The 26,800-nt window shown below is 39.3% G+C and overlaps 1 protein-coding gene across 50 annotated transcripts; it reads left to right on the top strand.

Moving 5' to 3' along the window:
• The first annotated feature begins 1,098 nt into the window (after positions 1–1,098).
• LOC110993373 (uncharacterized PE-PGRS family protein PE_PGRS54) lies at positions 1,099–26,452 on the top strand. Of its 50 annotated transcripts, none has more exons than XM_045634007.1 (13): positions 1,099–1,193; positions 3,049–3,236; positions 5,694–6,452; positions 7,168–7,395; positions 8,198–8,536; positions 9,517–9,631; positions 9,665–9,837; positions 10,025–11,282; positions 24,043–24,210; positions 24,292–24,327; positions 24,379–24,639; positions 24,703–25,809; positions 25,861–26,452. In XM_045634007.1, the coding sequence occupies exons 1-13, from the start codon at positions 1,187–1,189 to the stop codon at positions 26,388–26,390; spliced, it is 5,169 nt and encodes a 1,722-aa protein (XP_045489963.1). In that variant the 5' UTR covers positions 1,099–1,186; the 3' UTR covers positions 26,391–26,452. The 50 variants fall into 50 exon arrangements, with proteins under 50 accessions (XP_045489963.1, XP_045489965.1, XP_045490003.1 ...); XM_045634009.1 differs by having other exon boundaries at positions 9,517–9,837; positions 10,025–10,841; positions 10,884–11,282; XM_045634047.1 differs by having other exon boundaries at positions 9,517–9,837; positions 24,703–24,780; positions 25,219–25,809.
• Positions 26,453–26,800: the final 348 nt, after the last annotated feature.

Here is a 26,800-nt window from a genome sequence, read left to right as displayed (position 1 = left end):
TCATTTTTATTTTTTATAGTTCTTTTCTTACTAGGGTTTCCTGGAGGCTTATAAGCGATAAGGCCGCCCCTTGCACCCCTTGTAATTTTTATGTATCGTGTTATTTGCGTTTCTTTTATTAGTATTATAAGTACTGCAACGAAGTGTCAATAAATAAATAACCTAACATGTAATAGTGGCCATATCATTTACAACCTCTTTTATTTTAAATAAATACACAGACTTGGTCATCAAAAACACTTAAAAAATTAATAGTTAATCATAAAAATATGAATAAGAAGGCTCTCACCTTGCCTAAAAACCGATTAGAGAGACTTGCTTTTTACGTTTTGATGACATCTCTAAAATATAGGTAATGATGTAAATGATTAAGCTTTCCACCTTCTCCTGTGGGACTATTGCAGGGAAGCAGGAAAGTTGGCAGAACTCCTAGATGAATATTTGGGAATGCGAAACCTCTGTTCAAAGTTAATGCCGAGCTCACAATCAATCAAAAGAACAACAAATTAATGATTCTACCGAGTACTACTACTCATATAATAATAGTGTTTGACGGTGTTCAAGTATAATAAATCCCCGATGAAAGACTTAGATATAACCGGACTGGACATATTATTATAGGACCCTTGTTTTTTTTTTATGTATTAGGAGACATTTGGACATGAGGCTCACCTGATGTCAAGCGATTACTCGACCCATGGACACACCTTTCCAGAAGACTCGTAAATGTTTCCGGCCTTTTAAGAATGGATATGCTCTTAAAGAACCCCAAGTCGAATTGGTTGGGAAATACCTATCACTTATATCAATGCCAGAGGGCTCACAGGATGTGGCCTTTTAAGAATTGGTACGCTATTTGAAGGATTCTAAGTCTAATTACTTCAGAAATACTAGGTAGGCAACCACACCACAATGTAGGTTTCGATTTCACAGTTCGCTAATTCGTAAAAGAAAGTGTCTCGTGAAGCGTTCTCTGGAAGACTTCCGTCAAGGCGATGCTGATAATAATTAAAAATAACACTGAATTAACAGGAAGGATTAGGAAAAAAGATATAATCATATCAATGCATTTATCAGTGTATATAGTATATATATTAGCGTTGATTAGGTATAATTTAATCAGTACGAAAATTAATCAAAGAGAAGAGTGTTGTAATCGAAAAAAATTCGCGTCAAATCGGACGCCATGATAAGTGAGTATACATTTTAAATGCGCAATTGTTTGATAATTAAATTTTAAGCTGACCGAAAGCTGTTTAGCTCTGGGCTGATGATCTTATAGGCAAGTAGGTGATAATCCTCCTGTGTTCACCGTCGTGTTGGTTGAGGCACACCTTACGAGGTTTTCCTTCGTACGAGTGAATGTTGAATTCGCGTATAGAAAGTCCATTGGTGCGGTCGTGGTTCTCCCACTCAGAGATGACAGTCGCATGCGGAAACCAACCAATACTGCTCTGCCAGTAGTTAGGTTTTCAAACTTTGTAGTAAAGTTAGCTGTTATTTAATTATCATAAAATGGGAGCTGTGTTCGCCTGCTTCGTGTGGCTGTGCAACTGTCAACTGGGGTGCGATGCTGCAATTACCGGTTAATGAGGCTATTAAATGCAACTTCTCGATATAAGCCTCGAGGATCCTCTAGATTGGAGGATCTACACCATTATTCCTCCATCTTGTTCATTGTCGTTTAAAACGCAAAATTATGGCATTGTCGACCAATCCCTTTCCGAGCGGCTTGATCCTTTGGCGTTGCGTAGAGATGAGGGATCCCTCTGCATCTTCTACTCTTCTGGGTTTCATCATCGGACGTCGAGTCATATGAAATTCCACCCATATCATCTCGACGTCCCTTCCACTGCTTTCTATGCGAACTCGACTAGGGCCCAAGGAAAGAGCATACCCCTTCTTAATGAGCCCTCTGGCATTAAATGGGAATCATTTAACATCAGATGAGTTTCCTACCCCCGGAAAATAGAGTTTAGTTTTTTTTTAATCCCACCGTATTACTCAGAAGCGGTAATTAAATATTATCTACTTTTTGGCTACTTAATCATTATCGTTAGTGCAGAGATAACAGTCCAGTTCCTACATGTAATCATATTATGATTCAAACTCACATATTTTATTGCGCAATGGCGAAAAGTGATTTGTCTGCTAGGCTTCACTTCGAATTCCGGGAAAAGCTTATCTTTGTCTGGACGAAATATTTCTTTGAAAATATTTGTATATAGTATTTTTGGACAAATTTCTGGTTAACAATTCCATCCATCAGCAAATATGGGTTTAATATAACAGGGGAAACGATCAGGAGGCTCATCTGATGGTAAATGATACCCGTATTTCCAGAGGGCTCATAAGTACGTTGCCGGCCTTTTTTGAATAGATAAGGGGGCAAACAGGCCTTGAGAACACGCACGCAACATAAAGCTTGATAATAGCCATCCAGTCATTTTCAAGTCACACGTCTCATCACAAGAACCATCACGTCAGCTTTCTACCGGCCCATTTGTCACTTCAGCTTCAATTCCACTCTTCTGAAGGTTTTGCTAGTTCCTCTCGGTCTTTGGCAAGCATGATGGCCTGTGAGGGCCATTATTTGATCAGTCAGCCAGTATCTATATCAGTAGTGCTACAACCTCTTTAAGTCTCAGCTTCTGATTTCTGAATCTGTTTCATGATCATTTTTCAACTTAATATGCGAGGGTGATCGGCTGATCACCCTCACATATTAAGTCAGTCCATTGGGGCATAACCAGGTATCTAACTACCCCAGGGACAGTTGCACGGCCACAAAGAGCAGGCCAATATAAATGAATAGTAGCCAACTTTAAAGCTAACTACCGGCAGAGCAGTTTTGGTTGGTTTAAGCGTGCCACTCTCATGTCTTAGTTAGTCCATAAGTGCACAGCTGGGGTAAGAGTCATACGCTCATGCCAACTGTGTGTTACATATCCAAAACTCAGTATGCGTTGGTAACGAAGTGTTGAGAGACGATTTTTTACGTTTAACCGTCTTGGTATTCGTCACATTACCCAAGTTTATTTGTTCCAGTTAAACTTCTTCTACTGGGCCTCGTAGGTCTATCCTACGCCAGGCCGCAGTCGGAATGTCCCAACGACGGCCAACAATACCTGATCCCTCACGAAACTGAATGTAACCAGTACTACATATGCGAGAATGGACGGCGTGTTGCCTGGTCGAAATGTCCGAAAGAAACGTTCTTTTCCTCGGAAAATCAGGTAAGACTCTCTTCTTCTCCCCAATGCAGCTACGAAAGTATTTGCATTTGCATAATACGATTATGTATCACTACTGTGTACTTTGCGAACACATAAAGATATAGCATCGGATACAGCATTTATTTTTCAAGATTTATCACATCACACATAGTACTAAATCTATGGCATATTTTACAAAATCTTCATCTGGGTAAGTTAAAAATTTAAGTAATCATAATTGTTACAAATAAAAATTTCAGTTAAAACATATATAAAATAAAATAAGCACACGATAAAATTAAATTAAATTACCAAAAAATTTTGGTAAATCTGAAAAAAGAAAATCATCAACCAAACAGCGAATAAGCATTCAGTATGCTGCTGATTAGCAATTAATATTGGTAAATTTATTAATATAAAGATAAAATTTGTTTAACGATATATAACTAGTAACAACAACGTCGCCATTTGTGAGGGCACGGCCAGCAAAAGTAGGTACAGAAAATGAAAGAGTCAATCAATGAGATAGCCTCGACGTAGTCTGAACTGTAGTAAAAAATCCGTAACTTTTTGATATCTAGGAATGTTACCTGCTCCTCAAAAATATATCAATATCTCAAATCTAATATTATATTATTCTTGTTTCGCCACGGACAATCCAAAAACGTGGCGCGGCCGCCACGCAGTTGGCACAGACATAAGAATCTTTCCTCCAAAGATTGTCACTTTTGTTCTCCTCGTTCCCTTTGGAGTAGTCTTGGTGACCGCAGAGCTGGTGGTTTCAATGGATAAGAATAATAAATTTTGTTTTAATTTTCTATTTATATCCTATATCATTTAAATTAAGAATATCATAAATACTGTACATATATTTTTTTGTACACGGAAATATTCACAAATATCGTAAAATCATTCAATGTCAAAAGCTGATTGCTATTTTCTAATGATAACGATAATATGTACGCTAATTATGATAAAAGGATTATATATATTGATTATAAATCACAGTTATCAATAGAAACCATAAATCTAAAATATATGATGCTACAATAAAAAACTTTCATGAAAATTTAAAACTATAAAAATAATAAAATAAAATAAAATATGTTTATTATGGAACACATACAGGTATCACTTATTCCACATTATTATATTTGAATCTGTAGGCATCTTTACTCATCGGCAAAGAACACAGAGGGTGTAGGCCGAGAGGAAAAGGCGGCGTAAAAGACTCTCGGTACTCTTTAAAAAAAGCAAATCATCAAACAACAGTTATTTTAAAACAAATATCGCAAAATTTATTAGAAGTTTATTATAGAAGATTAAAACAATCTGGCATTACCTCTAGCTGTGAAATGTGTGCTTAAAATGTTTATGTATTGAATGTACTGTATCTGTATAGTAAATGTAGTGTATCTATGAGCAAGCTTAACATGTTCCCAACAGACGTAAACACATAAGTAGTGAATATATGAAGTACGGGATGTCTGCACCAAGAGACCTGAGAGATCTGAGGTTCGAGGAGGTGGAATTAAAAAACTATCGGGCATCACCACGATAATTAAGGGCTTTAAGTCTTCTTCGCCACTTTGAGAAGAAGCGAGAATAAGGCTGAGCAAAATTCAAATCTAATTTATTTGGTTTAAAGACATTTTATTCCCATAATAGACAATAGTCACTGAAAACACTTATATGCTACAGACACGTGGTTGTGGTGGTAGACTTAGGTGGACTTTCATTCCCTTAGAATGTGATCACTCAAGAGAGGGTCTTTTAGGTTTAAAGACATTTATTCTCATAATAGACATTAGTCACTTACATAAGAACACTTATATGCTAACGTTACAATTTGAAAAAAAAAAGAAACTTGGTAGTAGAACTTGGATGAACTTTCATTTCCGTAGATTGGGATCACTCAATAGATGGTCTTTTATTCACGTCTAACATGTGCCATCTCAGCAATTGATCAATGTTCAAATTAAATCTGTACACACTTGCTGTATTTTGATACTAATTTGTTGAGAAAAACACCTGCTCTGGAGTCACCGGAACTGTAAATGTATTAAATCTTTAATAAAATGTGCACTTGAACCCCTCGAAGACTGTTGTAGTAATTGAGCCGTTTATTATTTTCCGCCTGATTTGCGGTTGTAACAGCTTTTGTGCTTGACCGAGGGATGTATGACGGGTCTAACGTGTCCACACGAATACATTTATGTTTTGCAAATAATATTTAAAAAAACTATATGTGCTTTCTAGAGGATCTAAACTTAAACGCAATAAAAAACCAGCTCTACAACCTTTCAGGCCACTTTTCTGTATCTGTGAAGATTTATGTAAGCGTAGTAGTGTGAGCGTATTACTTCTTAAACGGCATTTTTTTAACTGAAATCGATAAATCATTGCTTGTAACATTTTATAAACTGGCTGGCTAATGCTATTTTGTTCTTAATATATAAGATAATTATATTTTTACAGAACTGCGGTGATTTTCTCGCTTCGAACTGTAACCCCAGAAGAGGCCGAGATGGGGAAGATGGCGAAGACGGCAAGAATGGTGAAAATGGGGGCGGTCACGCCGGTCTTGGTGGGGCTAAAGGCCTATCGGGTGGCCTAAATGGTGGTAACGGCGGCAATGGCGGAAACGGAGGCAACGGAGGTGATGGCTCTGGAGCCGGAAGTGGTGGAAATGGTGGTGGTGGTGGTAACGGAGGAAATGGTTCCGGTGCTGGCAACGGTGGTAATGGAGGAAACGGTGGTAATGGTGGAAATGGTGGAGGAAACTCTGGTGCCGGAAATGGAGGTAACGGAGGAAACGGCGGAAATGGTGGAAATGGTGGAGGCGGAGGTAACGGTGGCAATGGAGGAAGTGGTGGAAACGGAGGAAATGGTGGAGGCGGAGGAAACGGTGGAAACGGTGGAGGTGGTGGTAATGGCGGCAACGGTGGAGGTGGAGGTAATGGCGGCAACGGTGGAGGTGGTGGTGATGGCGGCAACGATGATGGAGGCAATGGAGGAGGTGATGGAAATGAAAGTGAAGGGGACGATGAAACCGGAGGTGAAGGTGGTAGCGGCGGTGGTAATGATTCCGGCACTTACCCAAACGGCTGCCCGAAAGATTACACAATAGAGAAACTTCTCCCACATCCAGATTGTGATAAATTTTACCAATGTGTTCATGGAGACTATCAGGAGATGCCATGCGCCCTTGGTACTCAGTTTAGCTACGTTTTGCAGGTTGGTTCACTTTATAAACTCAAAATGTGCTATGTAATGAATCAGGGTCTAATGCAGCTGAGTTTCATCTTCGGACGTCGAGGCATTTGAAATTTAACCCAACATCTTTTACTGAGCGTTTTTTAAGACATTTTGAAACTACCTCTGAGAGTTCATTTGTACGACTTAATATCAGATGAGTCTCTTGTTGGTATATAAAGCACTCTTTTAGTTTAAATATATGACATTCCTCTTTGTCTTGCTTGAGCAACATTCATCTAGTCTTTTACGTCAAGTCTATCTTCTTTTATATCTATCTCTTTCCAGTAGGTCCATTTTGATGTTTCAAGTTTTTGTTAAGGATTTCAGTTTTTAAGCGTGTTCAATTCTGTAAGATTTGGATACAAACAACAATTATTCTTCTCAAGATTATTATTTTCATTGCTATATATTATTCTGATGTTATGGAAATGAAAATGTTAGTTCCTCTAAATACAATTTTTAAAGCTAATCAAAACGCCAAAAAATTACAAATATATTTAATAATGTACATTAGCCAATATTAACATCTCTTCTTAAGTCTCTTCCTGATATTAGAATTGACATTCAGGATTTGGCTTTAAGTCTATCTCTAGACGCAAGTTGCAATTAAGACAATTGTAGCTATGATTTTTTAAACCAATAAAGCTCTACTAAGTGGGGTTGAATGGAGGCTATTACCAATGCACTGTTTTAGAACTGCACCTGGCCATACCTGTCCGACTGTGGTGACAATGGAAGCAGTGGTGGTAATGAAGGCGGTGACAATACCGATTATGAAACGTACCCAAACGGCTGTCCCAAAGACTACTCAATCGAAAAACTGATCCCTCACGATGATTGCGACAAATTCTTCCAGTGCGTGCACGGTGATTACCAAGTAATGCCATGCGCTCCTGGCACACAGTTCAGCTTCAAATTACAGGTAATAAAATAATTATGATCAATTATCATTCCGGATAAAGAACAGCTTAATGGACTTTCAATGTGCACATTTAACATTCGTGCGAACGGTGAAGTTGTGTTGAAGTTGGTGAAGAAGTGAGTTTATTGCCAGTTCTTCTCTTCCGTTCTACGCCCTTGATTTGAGAACTGGCAGTAAATGAAAAATTTGAAGCATTCAATGTATATTCCTTTTTTGACGTTCATAAGTATACATTATGTAACCTGCATTAATAAATGATTTTTGAATTCAAAACAAAAATCAATTTGTGTCAGGCACAGTAGACTACACCCACTTGCCTATGAGATAAATTATGATCAAATTGATACAGAAATTTGAGGCTCAGACCTAAAAAGGTTTTAGCAGCACTGATATATTTGACCACAATTTGGCACAATACACCGTTAGTTTTTCCTATTGTGTATACTAAAGACCTATATTCTAATAATAATAAGTTCTAATAATAATAAAATAAATAATAAGACTATATTCTTTACATAAAAAAACTGAGGCTGTACCTTCTTTAAGGCCAATAATAGCCTGGATTTGTGTACCACTTACGACACTATTTTTAAAAGGCAAGTGATTAGAGGTTTTACACATACGCCATCAACGTAGCCAAGGCTATGTTGAGATATTTAAACTTATCAAAAATATTCAAGTACTGTATTTTACTGGGCGTGGTGACCCGATCGAAATTGATTTAATGTTAATATGTTGCTTATATATATATATAAGACGTGTTGGCATCCTGAATAATGCATAATGTTTTGGTGGGGTTCAGAAATGCACTTGGCCATACCTGTCTGACTGTGGAGGAGACGGTGGAAACGGAGGCGGTGGTAACGGAGGCGGTGGAAATGGAGGCGGTGGAAATGGAGGCGGTGGAAATGGAGGCGGTGGCAATGGAGGCGGTGGTAATGGAGGCGGTGGTAATGGAGGCGGTGGAAATGGTGGCGGAAACAATAACGATTATGAAACGTACCCAAACGGCTGTCCCAAAGACTACTCAATTGAACAGCTGTTCCCTCACGATGATTGCGACAAATTCTACCAGTGCGTACACGGTGGATACCAAGTAATGCCATGCGCTCCTGGCACACAGTTCAGCTACAAATTACAGGTAATGAATTATGATTATTTATTTATCATCCTGTATAAAGAAAGGCTAACCAATGGAAGTTCTATGTGCGCATTTAACATTCGCTTGAACAGTGAAGAGAAACATCGTTAGGAAACTGACTTACATTACACTCAATTTTTACCAGTGTTAACACGGAGGCTGTCTCCCCATGTACACAGTTCAGCTAAAAATTTCAGATATGAGCTTCGATAACTATTCATTCAGAAGTAGCGGGTATAATCGCTTGCCCCGGGAAATAAAATCGTAAAGCACTATTACGCCTGTTGTAATGATTTTTCAGTGTTTTGTTCAACATTTTATTAAAAAAAACACGACGTATACTTAATACTTCTACGGAAATAATTTTGTGCACAAAGTTATGTATACTCCTTTACCTCATTTTCATTTCCTGATATAGATCGCAACAACCATAAAGATAGTTTAACTTTAGATTGTAAACATAATAAAAGTTTTAATAATATATCCGTTTCAAATATCATCCGTAATTATGTTAAAACTGTGAAACTCCCTAGTCTGAACTACTGAAGTCTAATAATATCAATTACAGTAATGTACATTTAAGTTCAAGTATTTTTTTTACAAATTTACAACAACAACGTTGTTTAAATCGTAGAATTGGGTATTAGCCATAATATATATTTAATTACAATTAAAATAATAATTGTTTAATAATAAAAAATAATACTAACTTACAATGAGCCTTAAAATGTAATAACTAAAATACATTATTAAAAGGTGTCCCTCTAGGCAAGGAGATACTGGCTGCGTCCCCCCTTTGAATAGTTAGACTAATTCTTTGAAAGGAAAGCATTGCTTGCTTTCTTTTTATCTGAAAAATGTCTTTTGTTTTTACGAATTTGTGCCAAGGGGCAAGCGATATACTGTTCTTTTTTGATGTACATAATTCAAAAGTAAATTTGAATCGTCGGTCGCTGGAGTAAATTATTGTTTTGTGGTAGAAATGTACTTGGCCAAACCAATCTGATTGCGGTGAAGACAGTGGAAACGGTGGCGGCGGAAATGGAGGCGGTGGCGGAAATGGAGGCGGTGACGGCGGAAATGGAGGCGGTGGTGGCGGAAATGGAGGTGGTGGTGGCGGAAATGGAGGCGGAAATGGAAATAATACTGACTATGAAACATATCCCAACGGTTGTCCTAAAGATTACAGCATTGAAAAACTGTTTCCTCATCCTGACTGCGACAAATTCTACCAGTGTGTCCACGGTGGCTACCAAGTAATGCCATGCGCACCTGGTACTCAATTCAGCTACGACCTGCAGGTAATTAAGATATTATATATTCTAGATTATATATCTGAAAGGTGCCTAAAATTCATATTATTAACGCACTTCGTAATGCTTTAGCAGAAATATTACTTGCTCTTATACTAAATATATATTTAAAGATAATATATTTAATTTATAATACTTAAGAAAAAATTAATATCATTAAAATATTTTATTACAGAAATGTACATGGCCACATCTTTCTGACTGCGGTGACGGTGGAAATGGAGGTGGAGGTGGAGGAGATGGTGGAAACGAAGGTGGAGATGGAGGGGATAGTGGAGATGAGGATGATGGAGGCAATGATGGAGATGGCGGTAATGATGGAGACGGCGGCAATGGTGGAGATGGCGGAAATGGTGGAGATGGTGGAAATGGAGGTGGAGGTGACGGTGGCAATGGCGGAGATGGTGGAAACGGAGGCGATGGTGGAAATGGTGGGGACGGCGGTAATGGTGGAGATGGTGGAAATGGCGGAGACGGCGGCAATGGTGGAGATGGCGGAAATGGAGGTGACGGCGGCAATGGTGGAGATGGTGGAAATGGAGGTGGAGGTGACGGCGGCAATGGCGGAGACGGTGGTAATGGAGGAGATGGAGGCAATGGTGGAGACGGTGGCAATGGTGGAGATGGTGGAAACGGAGGTGACGGCGGCAATGGTGGAGATGGCGGAAATGGTGGAGATGGTGGAAATGGAGGTGGAGGTGACGGTGGCAATGGTGGAGATGGTGGAAACGGAGGCGATGGTGGAAATGGTGGGGACGGCGGTAATGGTGGAGATGGTGGAAATGGCGGAGACGGCGGCAATGGTGGAGATGGCGGAAATGGAGGTGACGGCGGCAATGGTGGAGATGGTGGAAATGGAGGTGGAGGTGACGGCGGCAATGGCGGAGATGGAGGAAACGGAGGCGATGGTGGAAATGGCGGAGACGGTGGTAATGGAGGAGATGGAGGCAATGGTGGAGACGGCGGCAATGGTGGAGATGGTGGAAATGGAGGTGCAGGTGACGGCGGAAATGGCGGAGATGGTGGAAACGGAGGTGATGGAGGCAATGGTGGAGGCGGCGGCAATGGTGGAGATGGTGGAAACGGAGGCGATGGTGGAAATGGCGGAGATGGTGGAAATGGAGGAGATGGAGGCAATGGTGGAGATGGTGGAAACGGAGGTGGAGGTGACGGTGGCAATGGCGGAGATGGTGGAAACGGAGGTGATGGAGGCAATGGTGGAGGCGGCGGCAATGGTGGAGATGGTGGAAACGGAGGCGATGGTGGAAATGGCGGAGATGGTGGAAATGGAGGAGATGGAGGCAATGGTGGAGATGGTGGAAACGGAGGTGGAGGTGACGGTGGCAATGGTGGAGATGGTGGAAACGGAGGTGACGGTGGTAATGGCGGAGATGGTGGAAATGGAGGCGATGGTGGAAATGGTGGAGACGGCGGTAATGGTGGAGATGGCGGCAATGGTGGAGATGGTGGAAACGGTGGTGATGGTGGAAATGGAAATGGTGGTGACGGCGGCAATGGTGGAAACGGTGGAAACGGAGGCGGAGGTGGAGGAAACGGTGGAAACGGAGGTGATGGAGGCAATGGTGGAGACGGCGGCAATGGTGGAGACGGTGGCAATGGTGGAGATGGTGGAAACGGAAATGGTGGTGACGGCGGTAATGGTGGAAACGGTGGAAACGGAGGCGGAGGTGGAGGAAACGGCGGAAACGGAGGTGATGGAGGCAATGGTGGAGACGGCGGCAATGGTGGAGATGGAGGAAATGGAGGTGACGGTGGTAACGGTGGAGATGGTGGAAACGGTGGTGATGGAGGCAATGGTGGTGGCGGCAATGAAGCTAACAAATGCAAAGAGAACTGTCATGTTCCATTCTGGAGACATGAAACCGACTGTGACAAATTCTGGCGATGCGTCAATAACGAAGTTGTTCTTGGAGTTTGTTCTGAGGGCCTTAGATTTAACGAGCAAAAGCAGACCTGTGATTTCTCCTGCAACGTTGATTGCCAGAGGGCTGACATTCAGTCTACTGCTACCATTGATGGCTTAAAGGTATTTCTTCCATGGAACAAAGTTGACTCCCTTCTGGAAATCGCTAAAAATACCAAGAAAATAAACAGTCGCTCATTTTACGGGTACTAGAATATATTTAAAAGTAATTTGTCCAAATCACTCAAAAATTGTTATTTCTATTAAATTTTTTAACATGTATTGATCTTTTATTTTGACCACTTCTATTAAATTTTAGATCACATTTTTGTCAGTACTTCAATCACCTTTGATTTGAAGTTTAATGGGCCAAAACAATGAGTGCAAAGATTTTCGGGTCTGTACCCCCGGCATGCATTGAAAAAGTTAAAAAGTGTGTTTTCATAAATACGAAAATGGTAAGTCGTCAAAGAAGTTAATACAACTCAAAACATAGTAAAATCTTTACGACTATTTTCAGGGTTAAAGTTTAATAAATAGGTCGCCATTACTGGGGGTTGTGAGAAGGAAGTGTAGGGTTATCACTTTTACGCCCCGGAAACATATTTAAAAAAAATATATAATTTTTAGAAATTTTTAATACACTGAACTTTACTGCAAATATTTACCGTATTGTGCTGTTTTTTTTATGATGATACTGCATAGCTTTAAGTATCTCCATAAAGGCTTGTTATATTAAATGTTGTTTCGCCGCCACAAATATTCGTAAATTCTGAATAAAATTCAGTGTTATTATAATTGTCTTTTAAAAACAATCATCTGCTCTCTACTGAGACCTACGGGTTTAAAATAACATTCTAGGAGTAGAACGAGCTTGGAACACATGAGTTGAGGTTGACTGAATCCAATCATAAATGCGGACATAACAAAGATGTACTATCTTCCCAATCTTTCTTACCACTTCATTTTCATCCATTTCATATGTAACTAAAGTTTCCCTGCAATCGTTTATGTATAACTTATGCATTGTCATCTATTTTATTTATTAATGGCTCTGCTTTAGCTCGAATTTTGCGAATATGCATAGAAAGTATGTAGTAAACCTGTTTTAATATTTTCGAAAAACGATCTTGCATTTTTAGGAACTTACGATTTTGCTTTGCAATTTTCTTTCTAACAACCCCATGTAGCAAATGATTTATTCGCCGATTTTGCTATTTTCATGGGAACACGTTGTGTTCTACATTGCTTTTGCGAATGCACCAATTAATTTTCTTCAGCGAATGCCATAATTTTTTCCAAATTCCACATTATGACATCATAATTATCACCATCATCAGAGGTGACGATCGGCAACGGGCCCATGGTTCTCAAAGTCATCCACCAAGCAGAGAACTCGTAGATCACATCCACTTCGAGCACACGATTTCCAGAGCAATCAGTGTCCAGTATGTAGGTTGTACAGAAAAGCAATCCTATCTAAATCCAAATAAAATAAAGGCACATTCACGTAAACTTGAAAACAAAGTAATGAATCTCTTCAAGTCAAAATCTACATGCAAAATGGCGGTTTGCGTTTCGCTACACATGTTCTGAAATACACTCTTATATTTTAATAATTATTAATAGAAAAGTATAAAAGGTACGTATCGTTCAACGAATTTTAATACAACACAAAATTATATTTATTTTTAAAGTGAAACTTCTAATGCGACTGCCAACAAGGTTGCGTTGTGCGTTAAGAAGAAGGCGCATATGCTTACTATGCAGCGAAGTAAACATAATTTATTATGAATAATTCTATGCGATGAATTGTATGTAATGTAACGATGATGTATTTGTTGTAATGTAACGTTACACTGGGGCAACACTGTGCGGCATTGCGGGCATGCATTAAGGCCGCATGCTGCAAACTTAAAATAGTGGCACAATGCGGCAAGAACCGTGCGGCATGGCACACCTTACGTCATGACACTGACTGTCGCAGCCTGTATCCAGCCACAATGGATTACATACGCCTTATGCCCAAACCCAATAACCTATCTCAATCCATTTTTGACCATCTGAGATAGTATTCTTAATCCAAATATTGAAAAAGTGTGCCTATAACCAATCGACGGATTGTAATAGCCATCTGTTGATACAAGTTGATGCAGATGGAAGTGGAAGACTACGTGGCAGAAGAGTCCTTGCACAGTTGACTTAAAACCTGCCTGACATTTTTGTATTTCATAGTTTTACACAAATTATTAATTATGAATGAAGCCTTTTAAGAATCAGTACACTCTTTTCTAGAAGGACACTTACCCGCTCTACGCCCTTGACTTGCGAACTGGTGGTAAATGTAGGCGGCCTTTGAAGAATTGGTACGCTCTTTTCTTCAAGGATCCTAATTCGAATGGGTCCGGTAATGCCTATCGCCTGTGGACACTCAATGCCAATGGGCTCGCAAGTGCGTTGCCGGCCTTTTAAGAATTGGTACGCGCTTTGTAGGACCCCAAGTCGAATTTGTTCCACCAGAGGGCTCACATGTGCTGTATGTATAATTAGCACGCTTCTTGAAGGAAAATGAAATCAATGCCAGACAGAGCGGATTATTACTATGTAGTTTAAGATATAAATAAATATATTTATATATATATATAACTGTAAATTAATGTATGTTGGAAATATGTAATTAATTACTACTTGTTAACGAAGCAATTTTTAATCAACATTATCTCAGGATTAGATTTTTATCGATCAAAACAGTTCCGAGAAATGTATAACTGCGATGATGATAAGCAAACAAAGAAATGTTAATTCGCCTACACATACAAAGATTAATTATGTGTATTTAATTTATAACACATACACTAAATGAAATCTACCTATGTTTGACGACGAAGTCCAAGGTTGTCATACCAAGCGCCAGATAGATTAAGGTTGAAGATTGGTAGACTGATTCCGCATTTAGACTCTCACTAGATGCGTTAAAACTTGGCTAAACCAGCCTAGTTCTTTCCAGAAGTCTCTTAGGCACTTCAAAGGTTCACGGAGTGACCTCACCGCTCCAAGTGTTTCTTATTAGTTAGCCACCGAGTATTAACCGTTTATTTTGAAACATAAGATCATCATGGTATCACTTATTCCACGTCATTAAATTCGAGCCTGTTGGCATCCCTACTCATCGGCAAAGAAGACAGAGAGACAAAAACTCTCGGTACCCTTTTAAAAAAAGCAAATCATCAAACAATTCTACAATATTTAAAACAAACATAGCAAATTAATTATAAGTAGCTGCACATAAAGGCTGCTACTGAATGCTGTCTCCACACATCTTTATATGTCCGCAATCACAGTAGCGATTGTGTATCTTATGTATTAATTATTATATATTTTTTAAATTATCGTATTGCTACTGTATGGATAGCGTAAGTATTTCCGGAAATAATATATAATACAAATAAGCTCATCTACGCATACTTAATATACGATTTGTGTTTGAAGAACCTAAAAACAATTTATATAGATTAAATACCCACATTCTGCGAACATACATATATGTCGATAGTGTCGCATTAAAAGGCCTATTATTAAATCCTTAAAAGGCCGGAAACACACTTGGGAGCCCTCTAGCATTGAGTATCCTTGAGCAACAGGTATTTCAGAACCAATCATGAGTCAAAAAAAAACAATTTTCAAAAATAATTTATTCATGATATATATACATACAATATATATACATCATACATGTCCCTGTGGCAGTGATGTCGACAAACTAGGACATCACGGACTATCATGTCAAAAAAGTGCTGGCCGCTTCTCGAGACATGCTGCACTCAACGATATCATACATCGGTCCCTTGCCACCGTCAACGTGCCAAATCTACTTGAGCCGACTGGAATTGCTAGAGACGATGGCAAGAGACCGGACGGTATGAGTTTGATTCCATCGAAGATGGGTCGGGTTTTGGTATGGGATGCCACCTGTTCAGACACACTGGCCCCTTCCAATCTTCATGGAACTAACAAGAGAGCTGGTGCGGCTTGTGATGCGGCTGAAAAAGCTAAAGTCTGCAAATACAGGGGTTTAGGCTCTGAATATGATTTTGTCCCATTCGGTGTCGAGACCCTTGGTCCGTGGGGTCCTAGCGCATTAAAGCTTTTTAGGGAATTATCAAAAAGGTTAGTCGACATCACAGGAGATCGAAAAGCTGGCAGCTACCTCGCACAAAGAATTAGTCTAGCTATTCAAAGAGGGAACGCTGCTAGTATCTTCGGAACCTTGCCTAAAGAGACTCCTTTTAATAATATTTTTTAATTATTAAATTTTAAGGTTAGTTATTAGATATATTTTTATGTATTAGGTGATGTAGTTGGAATAATTAGAAGGTACATGACAGAAAGTGGCACATTGCAGACAGGAATAGGATTTTTTTATATATTGCTTTGTATGTGATGTAAATGTCAATAATTTTTATACAATTTATATTGAATGCTTCTAATTGTACATTTAAATAGTTTTCAAATCAAGGGCATAGAACGGAAGAGAAGAACTCACAATAAACTCTCCACCACTCTTTTTAATCGCCAAGTTTTTTCTTTTACACAACGTTTGTAAGGAGCTACAACCATTACACCATGTTCCGTATGACATCTTAAGTAATAAAGAATATTAAAATAAATTAAAAACAAAGATTTGTCCTCCATCAGCAGGAGGCATGGTGAAATATGAGAACACATTCTCGTGGGGACAACACCCAAATACATACTATAATATCTACACGTTGTTTCGATACATATCGAAACAACGTATCGATATTAATTGCTTCTATTTCTGAATAAAATGTCATGTCTCGTGTATTTGCTTTAATTACTTTACAGGCGCTGTAGTTTTGTTTTCTGAGAAATTTAGGTATTCTGTAATTATTTAGATAAATATATAAATAAAGATAATATATACATAGGTAAGTAATTAATCTATTTTTATGATCGGATAACTGATACATTGTAAAATAATGCTATAGTCATGGAAGTTGTAGAATTCTTCATTTGTTGTGGAAGACAACTAACGAAATTTTGTTTTTTCTAAAGTAATTTCATATGTTTGTAAATTGTATTCACTTATTGTTCACTCTTGTCAATTAAGGGTCATCTGTTAAGGCAGGTGTGTTTTTATAAATAAATGCAAAATTTCCCAACTCTTTATTTCTAATGAGAAAATTAAATTTTTAATTTCAGATTTCAAATTAGAGTGTTCAAATTAATTAAAATTAATTAATTTGATTATATATATATATATATATATTTATTTATTATATATATATATATATATATATATATAATTTGATATATTTGTTTTAAATATTGTTTGATGATTTGCTTTTTTAAAAGAGTACCGAGAGTTTTTTACGCCGGCTTTTTCTCTCGGCCTATACCCTCTGTCTTTGCCGATGAGTAGGGATGCCTACAAGTTTGAATTGATTGACGTGGAATAAGTGATACCTAGAAGATCTTATGTTCCAAAATAAACGTATTTTATTTTTTATTTATTTTTAAAAAATTATACCCATGTGTTTTGGCTGATCTTGTCAAACCGGGTAACTGTGTTTCCCAAAGGGAGTCGGCACGGAATAAGTTTGACGAATTAAATATTATGACACTATCAATATATTCTTGAAGCCTTGTTGGTGACTTTCACCAGTCTAATAACAGAACAAGTCTAAGCATACGACCAACCAGGCTCCAGAAGATAAACCACTCCTTATATGGAAATTGTATTCGTTTTAACAACAAACATTGAAGCGAAATAGAGTATCATTGAAGAAATTCAAAACTGTCGTTACACGTAAATTAATCATTAAAGCTTTTTATAAATTCGACGATTATTTAAAAGATCCTTATCCTTGGTATTGATTTGCTGCAGTTGCAAACAATTTGTTCGAAAAACATGGCGGTTAAAAAGAAAGGCGGAGAGTTTTTTGCCAGTTCTTTTTCCCCGATTTACACCCTGGACTTGCGGACTTGGATAAATGTAAATTAAGAATCAATTTAACTCAAAGAATCTACAATTTTTCTTTTCTTTTATTCATAAGTTTACTTGGTGATCTATTTGAATAAAGTTTTTTGGAGTTGGAGTTTGAGAATCACAGAATATAGGCTCATACCTATAGGATTACGCCAGTGTTTGCATAAATAACCACTAAAACATGCGATTATATTTCTGATTGCATATCTTTATTGCATTATTGCTACTTTTTGATTTTATCGAAACAAATAGATGTTAACTTTCATATCAGTCCCTAAATCTTTCTTTTGAACGATTCCGATGAATAACCTAAGGTTTTTTTGATCATTAAAAAAAATGTGCGTTGATTCAAAATTAACTAAAACATTTTAAACCACTACCTTCAATTATCTTATATCTTTAAACGGGAAATTCTTGAATTAATTCCATTTAAATATATATGTGTATATATAAATTCCAATTATATATAATTGGAATCTCGCAATCGACTCCAACGATTTTCGTGAAATTTAGTATACGGGGGTTTCGGGCGTGATAAATCGATCTAGCTAGGAATCATTTCTAGAAAATGTCATTTTATTCGTGTTTTATCAACTTAAACATAAACTTACTATTTTTTATTGGAAAAAGGTGGTATTTGAGTGGTCCAGTGGATGTTTTTATTATTCTGTCGGTAATATTATTCATATTTAATTATTGTATTAGTATGTAATTCGTACTTAAATATAATTTCCAAAAAACACAATTTATAAAAAAAAATACCTCGGTCATCCAGGTAATTTTAGACTTTTAATATTAGACTAACATATGGCAATTATTACATTCGTATTATTACTTTTAAAAGTATAAAAATATAATAATTTAAAATTTGAAATACATCGCCTATTTTATCTGTTATTCATATAAACGGAATATTGTTTTCCACTATTACATATTAATATTTAAATTCAATTCCTTCGAATTATGATTGTAAGACGCTGGAGGTACTAATTCGTCAGTCATTTTTTGTTTCTGTTATCTCATTTTTTCTTTATTATTTAGCTGACCTGAGTTTAGACCGATAAGAAAAATAATATTTTTTTACTAAAATAGAGGGTTATTTTTATGTCACTTTTAATGTGAAGTAACCAGATTGTTATGATTCTAAAAAACTCGTCATTTTTAGTTCAGTTTTATCAAGCCAAAATACACATTTTAACTTTTCTGTTGATTTAGTAGTCTATTTGTGGACAGTTAATAATTAAAATATTTAGTTATTTGAACAAATTAATCTTCATTTATGTTATTTTATTTATTTATGAAAACACCTGCCTGTTGATTTCTTACGTACCCATCAGACACATTGAAGCTAAGGTACTGAAGTGCTGCCGAATTACTGTGCTTGCCACGTAACAATTTATTAAGTAAAAATGACAAGCGCGAATTTTCGGCGTAGGTACTCTTAGCTCGTTGTAGCCCACACAACCAAGAAGGTTAAGGCTTTGGATATATTATGATAATATTTTTACAGTGATTATTTTTTTTTCATAATAAATGCTGATTTAAACAAAAAACTCCTTTTTATTTTTAACACACTCGATTTGTTTATTGACCCATTTCTTCTTTTGATTTGTACCATTAATTAATTCGGCACCTGGTAGTTGACCACAAATGGGTTTTTTTTTATAGAACCGGGGGCAAACGGGCAGGAAGCTTACCTGATGTTAAGTGATACCGCCGCCCATGGACACTCTCAATGCCAGAGGGCTCGCGAGTGCACAAATCAGAAACTTCTTATAAACTAAACTCTAAGTACGTTTCATCGTTCACATTTAGGTGGCTCTAAATCGAAGAGTCGAGAGAACTCTTAAACTGTAAGAATAAGCGAGGAAGGAAGGGTCAGGAAGAAGGTTGACGGACTGTGCACGTCGACACAGCAAAAAGGTTGTTTTCAACAGCAGTGATAATCATCCGGAACATACACCCTCACCTAGCAAGTAACAAAAACGGCATTATTTGAAGAAGAAAGTGCTTTTCATCATTAAATGCACCGTCACAAAAACGTTCACCAGAGTACACAAAAGCCTAATAGGTCAATATTTTGACAAACTATTTACTTTAAGAACTGGTGTCCCCTAAGTATATAGTCGGTGTGTGTCAATAGGCAAATGCTTTAAGACCACATTTAAAATTAGCAATCAATCATGGAACATAAACAGAAATTAGAGGGCCGAACGAAGGAATCCTTCACAGACAAAAGTCAAAGTCGAAGTCAAAAATCATTTATTCAAATATGTATAAATTAGCAATGACGTCATCCAAATCAAATCTTAAATCATTTATTCATATTGGTAACACAATGTACACTTGTGACATACATGAACGCCAAAAGAAATATAGATTAAATGCTTCTAATTTTACATGTACTGTCTGTTCTCGACGGCGTAAATCGGAAGAGAAGAACTGGCAATAAACTCTCCGCCACTCTTTTAAATTGCCAAGTTTTTTTTGTTTAACACGACCTTTGTAAGGAGCTGCAACCATTACACCATGTTCCACATAAGTAATAATAAAATAGGTCTGTACAGATTGTAATGTCTGGTCCCGTGGAGGTTTTGCAACTTTCAATTTTAATAGGATATAATAACAATTGTCGATCTGAAAGTTATTTCAATTTTATTTATTTATTACGTATGACGATATTAGGTATTGCCCTTGTGCCTGACATACCCCGTCATCACCATAATTTTTCCTTCATTTAATAAGCCCAGACAACATCAGAAGAGCATTACTGACGTTACTAAGTTTACATATTAAGTTTTATCACCATCTTATATAAGTAGATGATCAACCTCCTGTGACATCGTGGCCAATGTTAAATGTGCATTAGCTCTATTACTGCACAGATGGAGTTTGAACAATCAAATTAAATCAATATTCGTTTATTCAGTGTAGATGCGTCTTAAGGCATGCTTATGAATGTCAAAAACGTTTACAAAATTCGCGAAAGAGCAAAACTACGCCATCCGTTCGCAAAACTACCAGGAGCACTGAGAGGAATGGGCAAGAAACTCAGCAAATGTCAGGGTTAAGATTCGCCTGCAGTAGCTTAACCACAATCTTAGCTTAGATTATCTTCAGTGAAAAGATGATGTTTTACATGTGTTTTTTAATTAATTAATATTTGAATAATTTCCTCCGGAAAGATTAAAGTATTAACATTGATTTTGGCTGTCATGATTATAATAATCAATTAATACCTTTATCAAATGATATCAAAGAATCACGACTGTTATAAATTTTTGTACATCGATTCATCAACAGTTTTGAAAGTGAGACTATGAAAGGTAAGTGTCCATTATATATTTTGTATGTAACGTTTGTGAAGAAATCTCTAGAACTACTAAACCGATTTGGAAAATTCTTTTACCAGTAGATAGCTACGTTTGTGTATGTCATATGCTATAGAAAGTCTTTCTCGTGGGTTTTCGGGAAGTGGGATAGATAAATAAAAATATAAAGGATAGCGGTCGAATGAAAATGATTCTTACCCACCAGCTGACCACAGGCTGGGGGTCTTTCAAGGGGTAATTCTCAAATGGGCGGCAACGTACTCGCGAGACCACGCATTGATGGTCCATAGGCAACAGGTATTTCACAACCAATCCCACTTAGGGTCCTTCAAGAAATGAGCTAACCAATTCTTAAAAGGCCAGCAACGCATTCGCGAGCCTCCTGTATCATAAATAAAGCTATTACTACTTTACATATTTAAACGGAAACTTGTTCCCTAAAAACAAATTTTGTTATTTTTTTTCTGTTTTAAATAATTATTATCATTTAGTGTTTCTATGTGTGTTTCGTTACTACTAAGTTTTATATCTATTAAGAACAGTTAAGTTTTGTTAAAAATTCTATCCAACTCTTCCATTATGACACACCTTCTTTGTCAAAATAAGAAATTTAATTTTTTTTTTGAAGTTGTAAAAGTGAAACAAATTGATAAAAATGTAGATGGAAGCTTATTAAAACACGATAAAATTGTAAAACAATATGTTTTCATTGAAACATGATACGCGTATTGATAAGATAAAAAATGGCGAACAGATTATTATTAACAGTTGCTTTGATTGTAAAACTAAAACGAATTTGTAAAACGCTTAGTACGACCCAAGTGAGAAAAGTACGCCCGGAATACTTTTCTCACCTCTGGGCGGGAGCTCTCCAGTACTAGCTCCTTGCTTGAACGCATTGCGGCACGATCCCTTGGCGTTGCGTAGAAATGTGGAGTCACTCTGCGTCTTCTACTGCATTTACCATGAACACTCCGTTCAGAGGAGTTGTTTGAATTAATACCTGCAGCTAAGTTTCATCATCGCCTGTCGAGGTAGAATACGTAATTCAACCCGTATCACCTCGACATCCGTCTTTCTACAACTCAGTGTTTTACGGCAGGTTTTGGCGAACCGATTCGAGTTAGGGTATTTCAAGAAAACAGCGTTCCAATTCTTAAAAGAGTGTCCATGGGCAGCGGTATCACTGTACATTTGCCTCCGGTTCTATAAAAAAAAATAATGGGCATAAAAATACGTAGGCTAGCAAATTCTTATTTATAAATTCTATCTTGATTATTTATCCTTCTATAGCGATACAACGATAGAGGTCATACAATTTTCGATATAATTTTTATAGTACGGTCAGCAACGAATCATGTGGATCGGACTATCTGTTCCACCGGTTCCTGCCCAGTGCCTCTCATGCCACTGTACGATGGTTTGAGGACCCTTCTGCGCATAGTATTGTGTATTGCCGAAATAAGATACACTGTGTGTACATGGTAGACAGCGAGACAGTATGCAGTCCACGGTATACCGAGCATTCGCCAGCACCCCATCTCAAAGGCATCCTTGACAGTACGGTTTATCTTCCTCAAACGGTATCTACGGTTTCAGTTTCGGCGACTACCTATTCATCAGCGCAAAATTTCTGTCCAGCGATCATTCTCTTGACGTCTGGGACCAGAAATAGGTACCATGTCCCAGAACAGGCTATTGCTGGTGGTTCGTTGGGGTTTTAGTGAGTACAGTAGTGAGTCCCACAGCGCTTTATTTAAACTGATTTCCTATTGCAGTGAAGTTACTTATACTGGGCCTCGTAGGCCTGGCCTACGCTCGGCCGCAGCTGGATTGTCCATCTGATGGCAGACAGTACTTGTTGGCACATGAATCAGATTGCGCCAAATACTACGTGTGTCAGAATGGAGAAAAGCTCGCGACATCACAGTGTCCTGTCGACACATATTTCTCGTTGGAACATCAGGTATGAGACTCAGCTTCAAGAAAAGAGCAAACCAATTCTTAAAAGGCCGGCAGGTAGTCGAAAGCCCGAGGTATTGAGCTTCATGGGCGGCGGTATTACTTAACATGAGATGAGCTTCCTGATCGTTAGCCCCCTGTACTAAAAACGCGCTTACCGCAGGCCCTTTCTGGCAATGTGAGTGTCTATGCTATAGATGTGATGAAAGCTTAGCTATGCTGTGAAAGTGAAAATTGTAGTAATTCATAAAAATATTTTCAGATATGCGACCTGCCCAGTCGGGTTTCTTGTGGGCAAAGGGCGCTGACATCTTCAGTAGAAATAAAATGTCCCTCATTTTTCTTCGGTGACTTTTTCATTCCGCACGAATCCGATTGTTCGATGTATTACAAGTGCGAATCGGGTAGGCCCGTACTGATGTCATGTGATCACGGAGCTCATTTTAATCCTTCCGCTTGGGTAAGTTTATTATGATAACACAAAAATCTGGCATCTTCTATTGTAAACATAGAATACTGTCATTTGCTTTCTAACAACGCTTACCCGGAATCATGCAGGAGTTTCACCCCTTCGTTGTTGTCATCCCATGTCGCTACACGATTTGGATCGTCGTTTCTTGTAACAGGAAAGGAGTGAAACTCCTTGCATCACCATCCTTCCCTAGATAGTTAAATATGGGCTCATATTATAAGCGGTGTTTAAATGGGAACGAATGGGAGTCGCACGCTTAATCCACTAGGCTAACACTGCTCAGTCATTGCAATATATAATGTTTAAATTATTCACTGATTTCAGCGTTGCACCCTACCAGAGTTAGCGGGCTGTCAAATCAAGAACATATTAGACCAAAACGACCAATCCGAGACGAATCCAAACCAAGACCAAACAGACAATAATGATCATTTTCCAAATATATATAATAATGGAGGCGGTGGAGGCAATGGTGGTAATGGAGGCGGTGGAGGCAATGGTGGAAACGGAGGAAATGGAGGCAATGGCGGAAACGGTGGTAATGGAGGCGGTGGAGGCAATGGCGGAAACGGAGGAAATGGTGGGAATGGTGGGAATGGAGGCGATGGAGGAAATGGTGATGGCGGCAATGGCGGGGATGGTGGAAATGGAGGAGACGGAGGCAATGGTGAAGATGAAAGTGACGGCGGTAATGCCGGAGATGGTGGAAACGGAGGAGACGGAGGCAATGGTGGAGACGGAGGCAATGGTGGAGATGGTGGAAACGGAGGTGACGGAGGTGATGGCGGTACTGGCGGGGATGGTGGAAATGTAGGTGGAGGTGAGGGAGGCAATGGTGGAGATGGTGGAAACGGAGGTGACGGAGGTAATGGTGGCAATGGTGGAGATGGTGGAAACGGAGGTGACGGAGGCAATGGCGGGGATGGTGGAAACGGAGGAGACGGAGGCAATGGTGGAGATGAGAGTGACGGCGGTAATGGCGGAGATGGTGGAAATGGAGGAGACGGCGGCAATAACGGAGATGGCGACAATGGTGAAGATAATGGCAATGGAGGTGGCGGCGGCAATGGTGGGGATGGTGGAAATGGAGGAGACGGAGGCAATGGTGGAGACGGCGGCAATGGTGGAGATGATGGAAACGGAGGTGACGGAGGTGATGGCGGTAATGGCGGGGATGGTGGAAATGTAGGTGGAGGTGAGGGAGGCAATGGTGGAGATGGTGGAAACGGAGGTGACGGAGGTAATGGTGGCAATGGTGGAGATGGTGGAAACGGAGGTGATGGAGGCAATGGTGGAGATGGTGGAAATGGTGGAGACGGCGGAAATGGTGGAGATGGCGGCAATGGCGGGGATGGTGGAAATGGAGGAGACGGAGGTAATGGTGGCAATGGTGGAGATGGTGGAAACGGAGGTGACGGAGGCAATGGTGGAGACGGCGGCAATGGCGGGGATGGTGGAAACGGAGGTGACGGAGGCAATGGCGGGGATGGTGGAAACGGAGGAGACGGAGGCAATGGTGGAGATGAAAGTGACGGCGGTAATGGCGGAGATGGTGGAAATGGAGGAGACGGCGGCAATAACGGAGATGGTGACAATGGTGAAGATAATGGCAATGGAGGTGACGGCGGCAATGGCGGGGATGGTGGAAATGGAGGTGGTGGAAACGGAGGTGACGGAGGTAATGGTGGCAATGGTGGAGATGGTGGAAACGGAGGTGATGGAGGCAATGGTGGAGATGGTGGAAATGGTGGAGACGGCGGAAATGGTGGAGATGGCGGCAATGGCGGGGATGGTGGAAATGGAGGAGACGGAGGTAATGGTGGCAATGGTGGAGATGGTGGAAACGGAGGTGACGGAGGCAATGGTGGAGACGGCGGCAATGGCGGGGATGGTGGAAACGGAGGAGACGGAGGCAATGGTGGAGATGAAAGTGACGGCGGTAATGGCGGAGATGGTGGAAATGGAGGAGACGGCGGCAATAACGGAGATGGCGACAATGGTGAAGATAATGGCAATGGAGGTGACGGCGGCAATGGCGGGGATGGTGGAAATGGAGGAGACGGAGGCAATGGTGGAGACGGCGGCAATGGCGGGGATGGTGGAAATGGAGGTGGTGGAAACGGAGGTGACGGAGGTAATGGTGGCAATGGTGGAGATGGTGGAAGCGGAGGTGACGGAGGCAATGGTGGAGATGGTGGAAATGGTGGAGACGGCGGAAATGGTGGAGACGGCGGCAATGGCGGGGATGGTGGAAACGGAGGTGACGGAGGCAATGGTGGAGATGGTGGAAATATAGGTGGAGGTGAAGGAGGCAATGGTGGAGACGGCGGCAATGGCGGGGATGGTGGAAACGGAGGTGACGGAGGTAATGGTGGAGATGGTGGCAATGGTGGAGACGGCGGCAATGGTGGAAACGGCGGCAATGGCGGGGATGGTGGAAATGGTGGTGGTGGAAACGGAGGTGACGGAGGCAATGGTGGAGATGGTGGAAATGGTGGAGACGGAGGTAATGGTGGAGATGGTGGAAATGGAGGTGACGGAGGCAATGAAGTTAACAGATGCACAGAGAACTGCTATGTACCGTTCTGGAGACACGAAACTGACTGTGACAAATTCTGGCGATGCGTCGACAGTGAAGTTGTTCTTGGAATTTGTTCTGAAGGTCTTAGTTTTAATGAGGAAAAGCAGACTTGTGACTTTGCCTGCAACGTTGATTGCCAAAGGGCTGAAATTCAGTCCACTGCTGGCATTGATGGCCTAAGAGTATTTCTTCCGTGGAACAAAGTTGACTCCCTTCTGGAAATCGCTAGAAATACTAATAAACTGGACGACCAACATTAAATATATTATCATAGAAAACATTTAAATTGTTGTTTTATAGTAATAAATGTTTAATTACATTATTATTTTGTTTTATTAATTTCAAAATATCTCAAAGAAATACTGGTGAAAAACATTTATATCTTCCCCAGGCATATGTATCCTTCGTTATTCTTAAAAGTAGTATATATGACACACGCCGTCGGCATTTTAAGCCTAAGTTTATAATGGATTTTGTATGGTACTGTTAATAACTTAATTTGTGATAATGTATTTAGAAGAGAATGTTGCAGCCAAGACTATATTGCCAGCCATATGTTTTGTTACAAATGTAAGTGTATTTTTAATCAATTACTGTAATATTGTTAAAATGTATACGTACATATTTATTAAAGTGTAAACAAAAAATAAACTATAAAATCTATTCAAAA

This window comes from Pieris rapae, chromosome Z (genome assembly GCF_905147795.1).
Source record: "Pieris rapae chromosome Z, ilPieRapa1.1, whole genome shotgun sequence".
Classification (NCBI taxonomy): domain Eukaryota; kingdom Metazoa; phylum Arthropoda; class Insecta; order Lepidoptera; family Pieridae; genus Pieris; species Pieris rapae.
The sequence above is the reverse complement of the archived record's forward strand: the minus strand, read 5'-3'. Positions and strand labels throughout refer to the sequence as shown.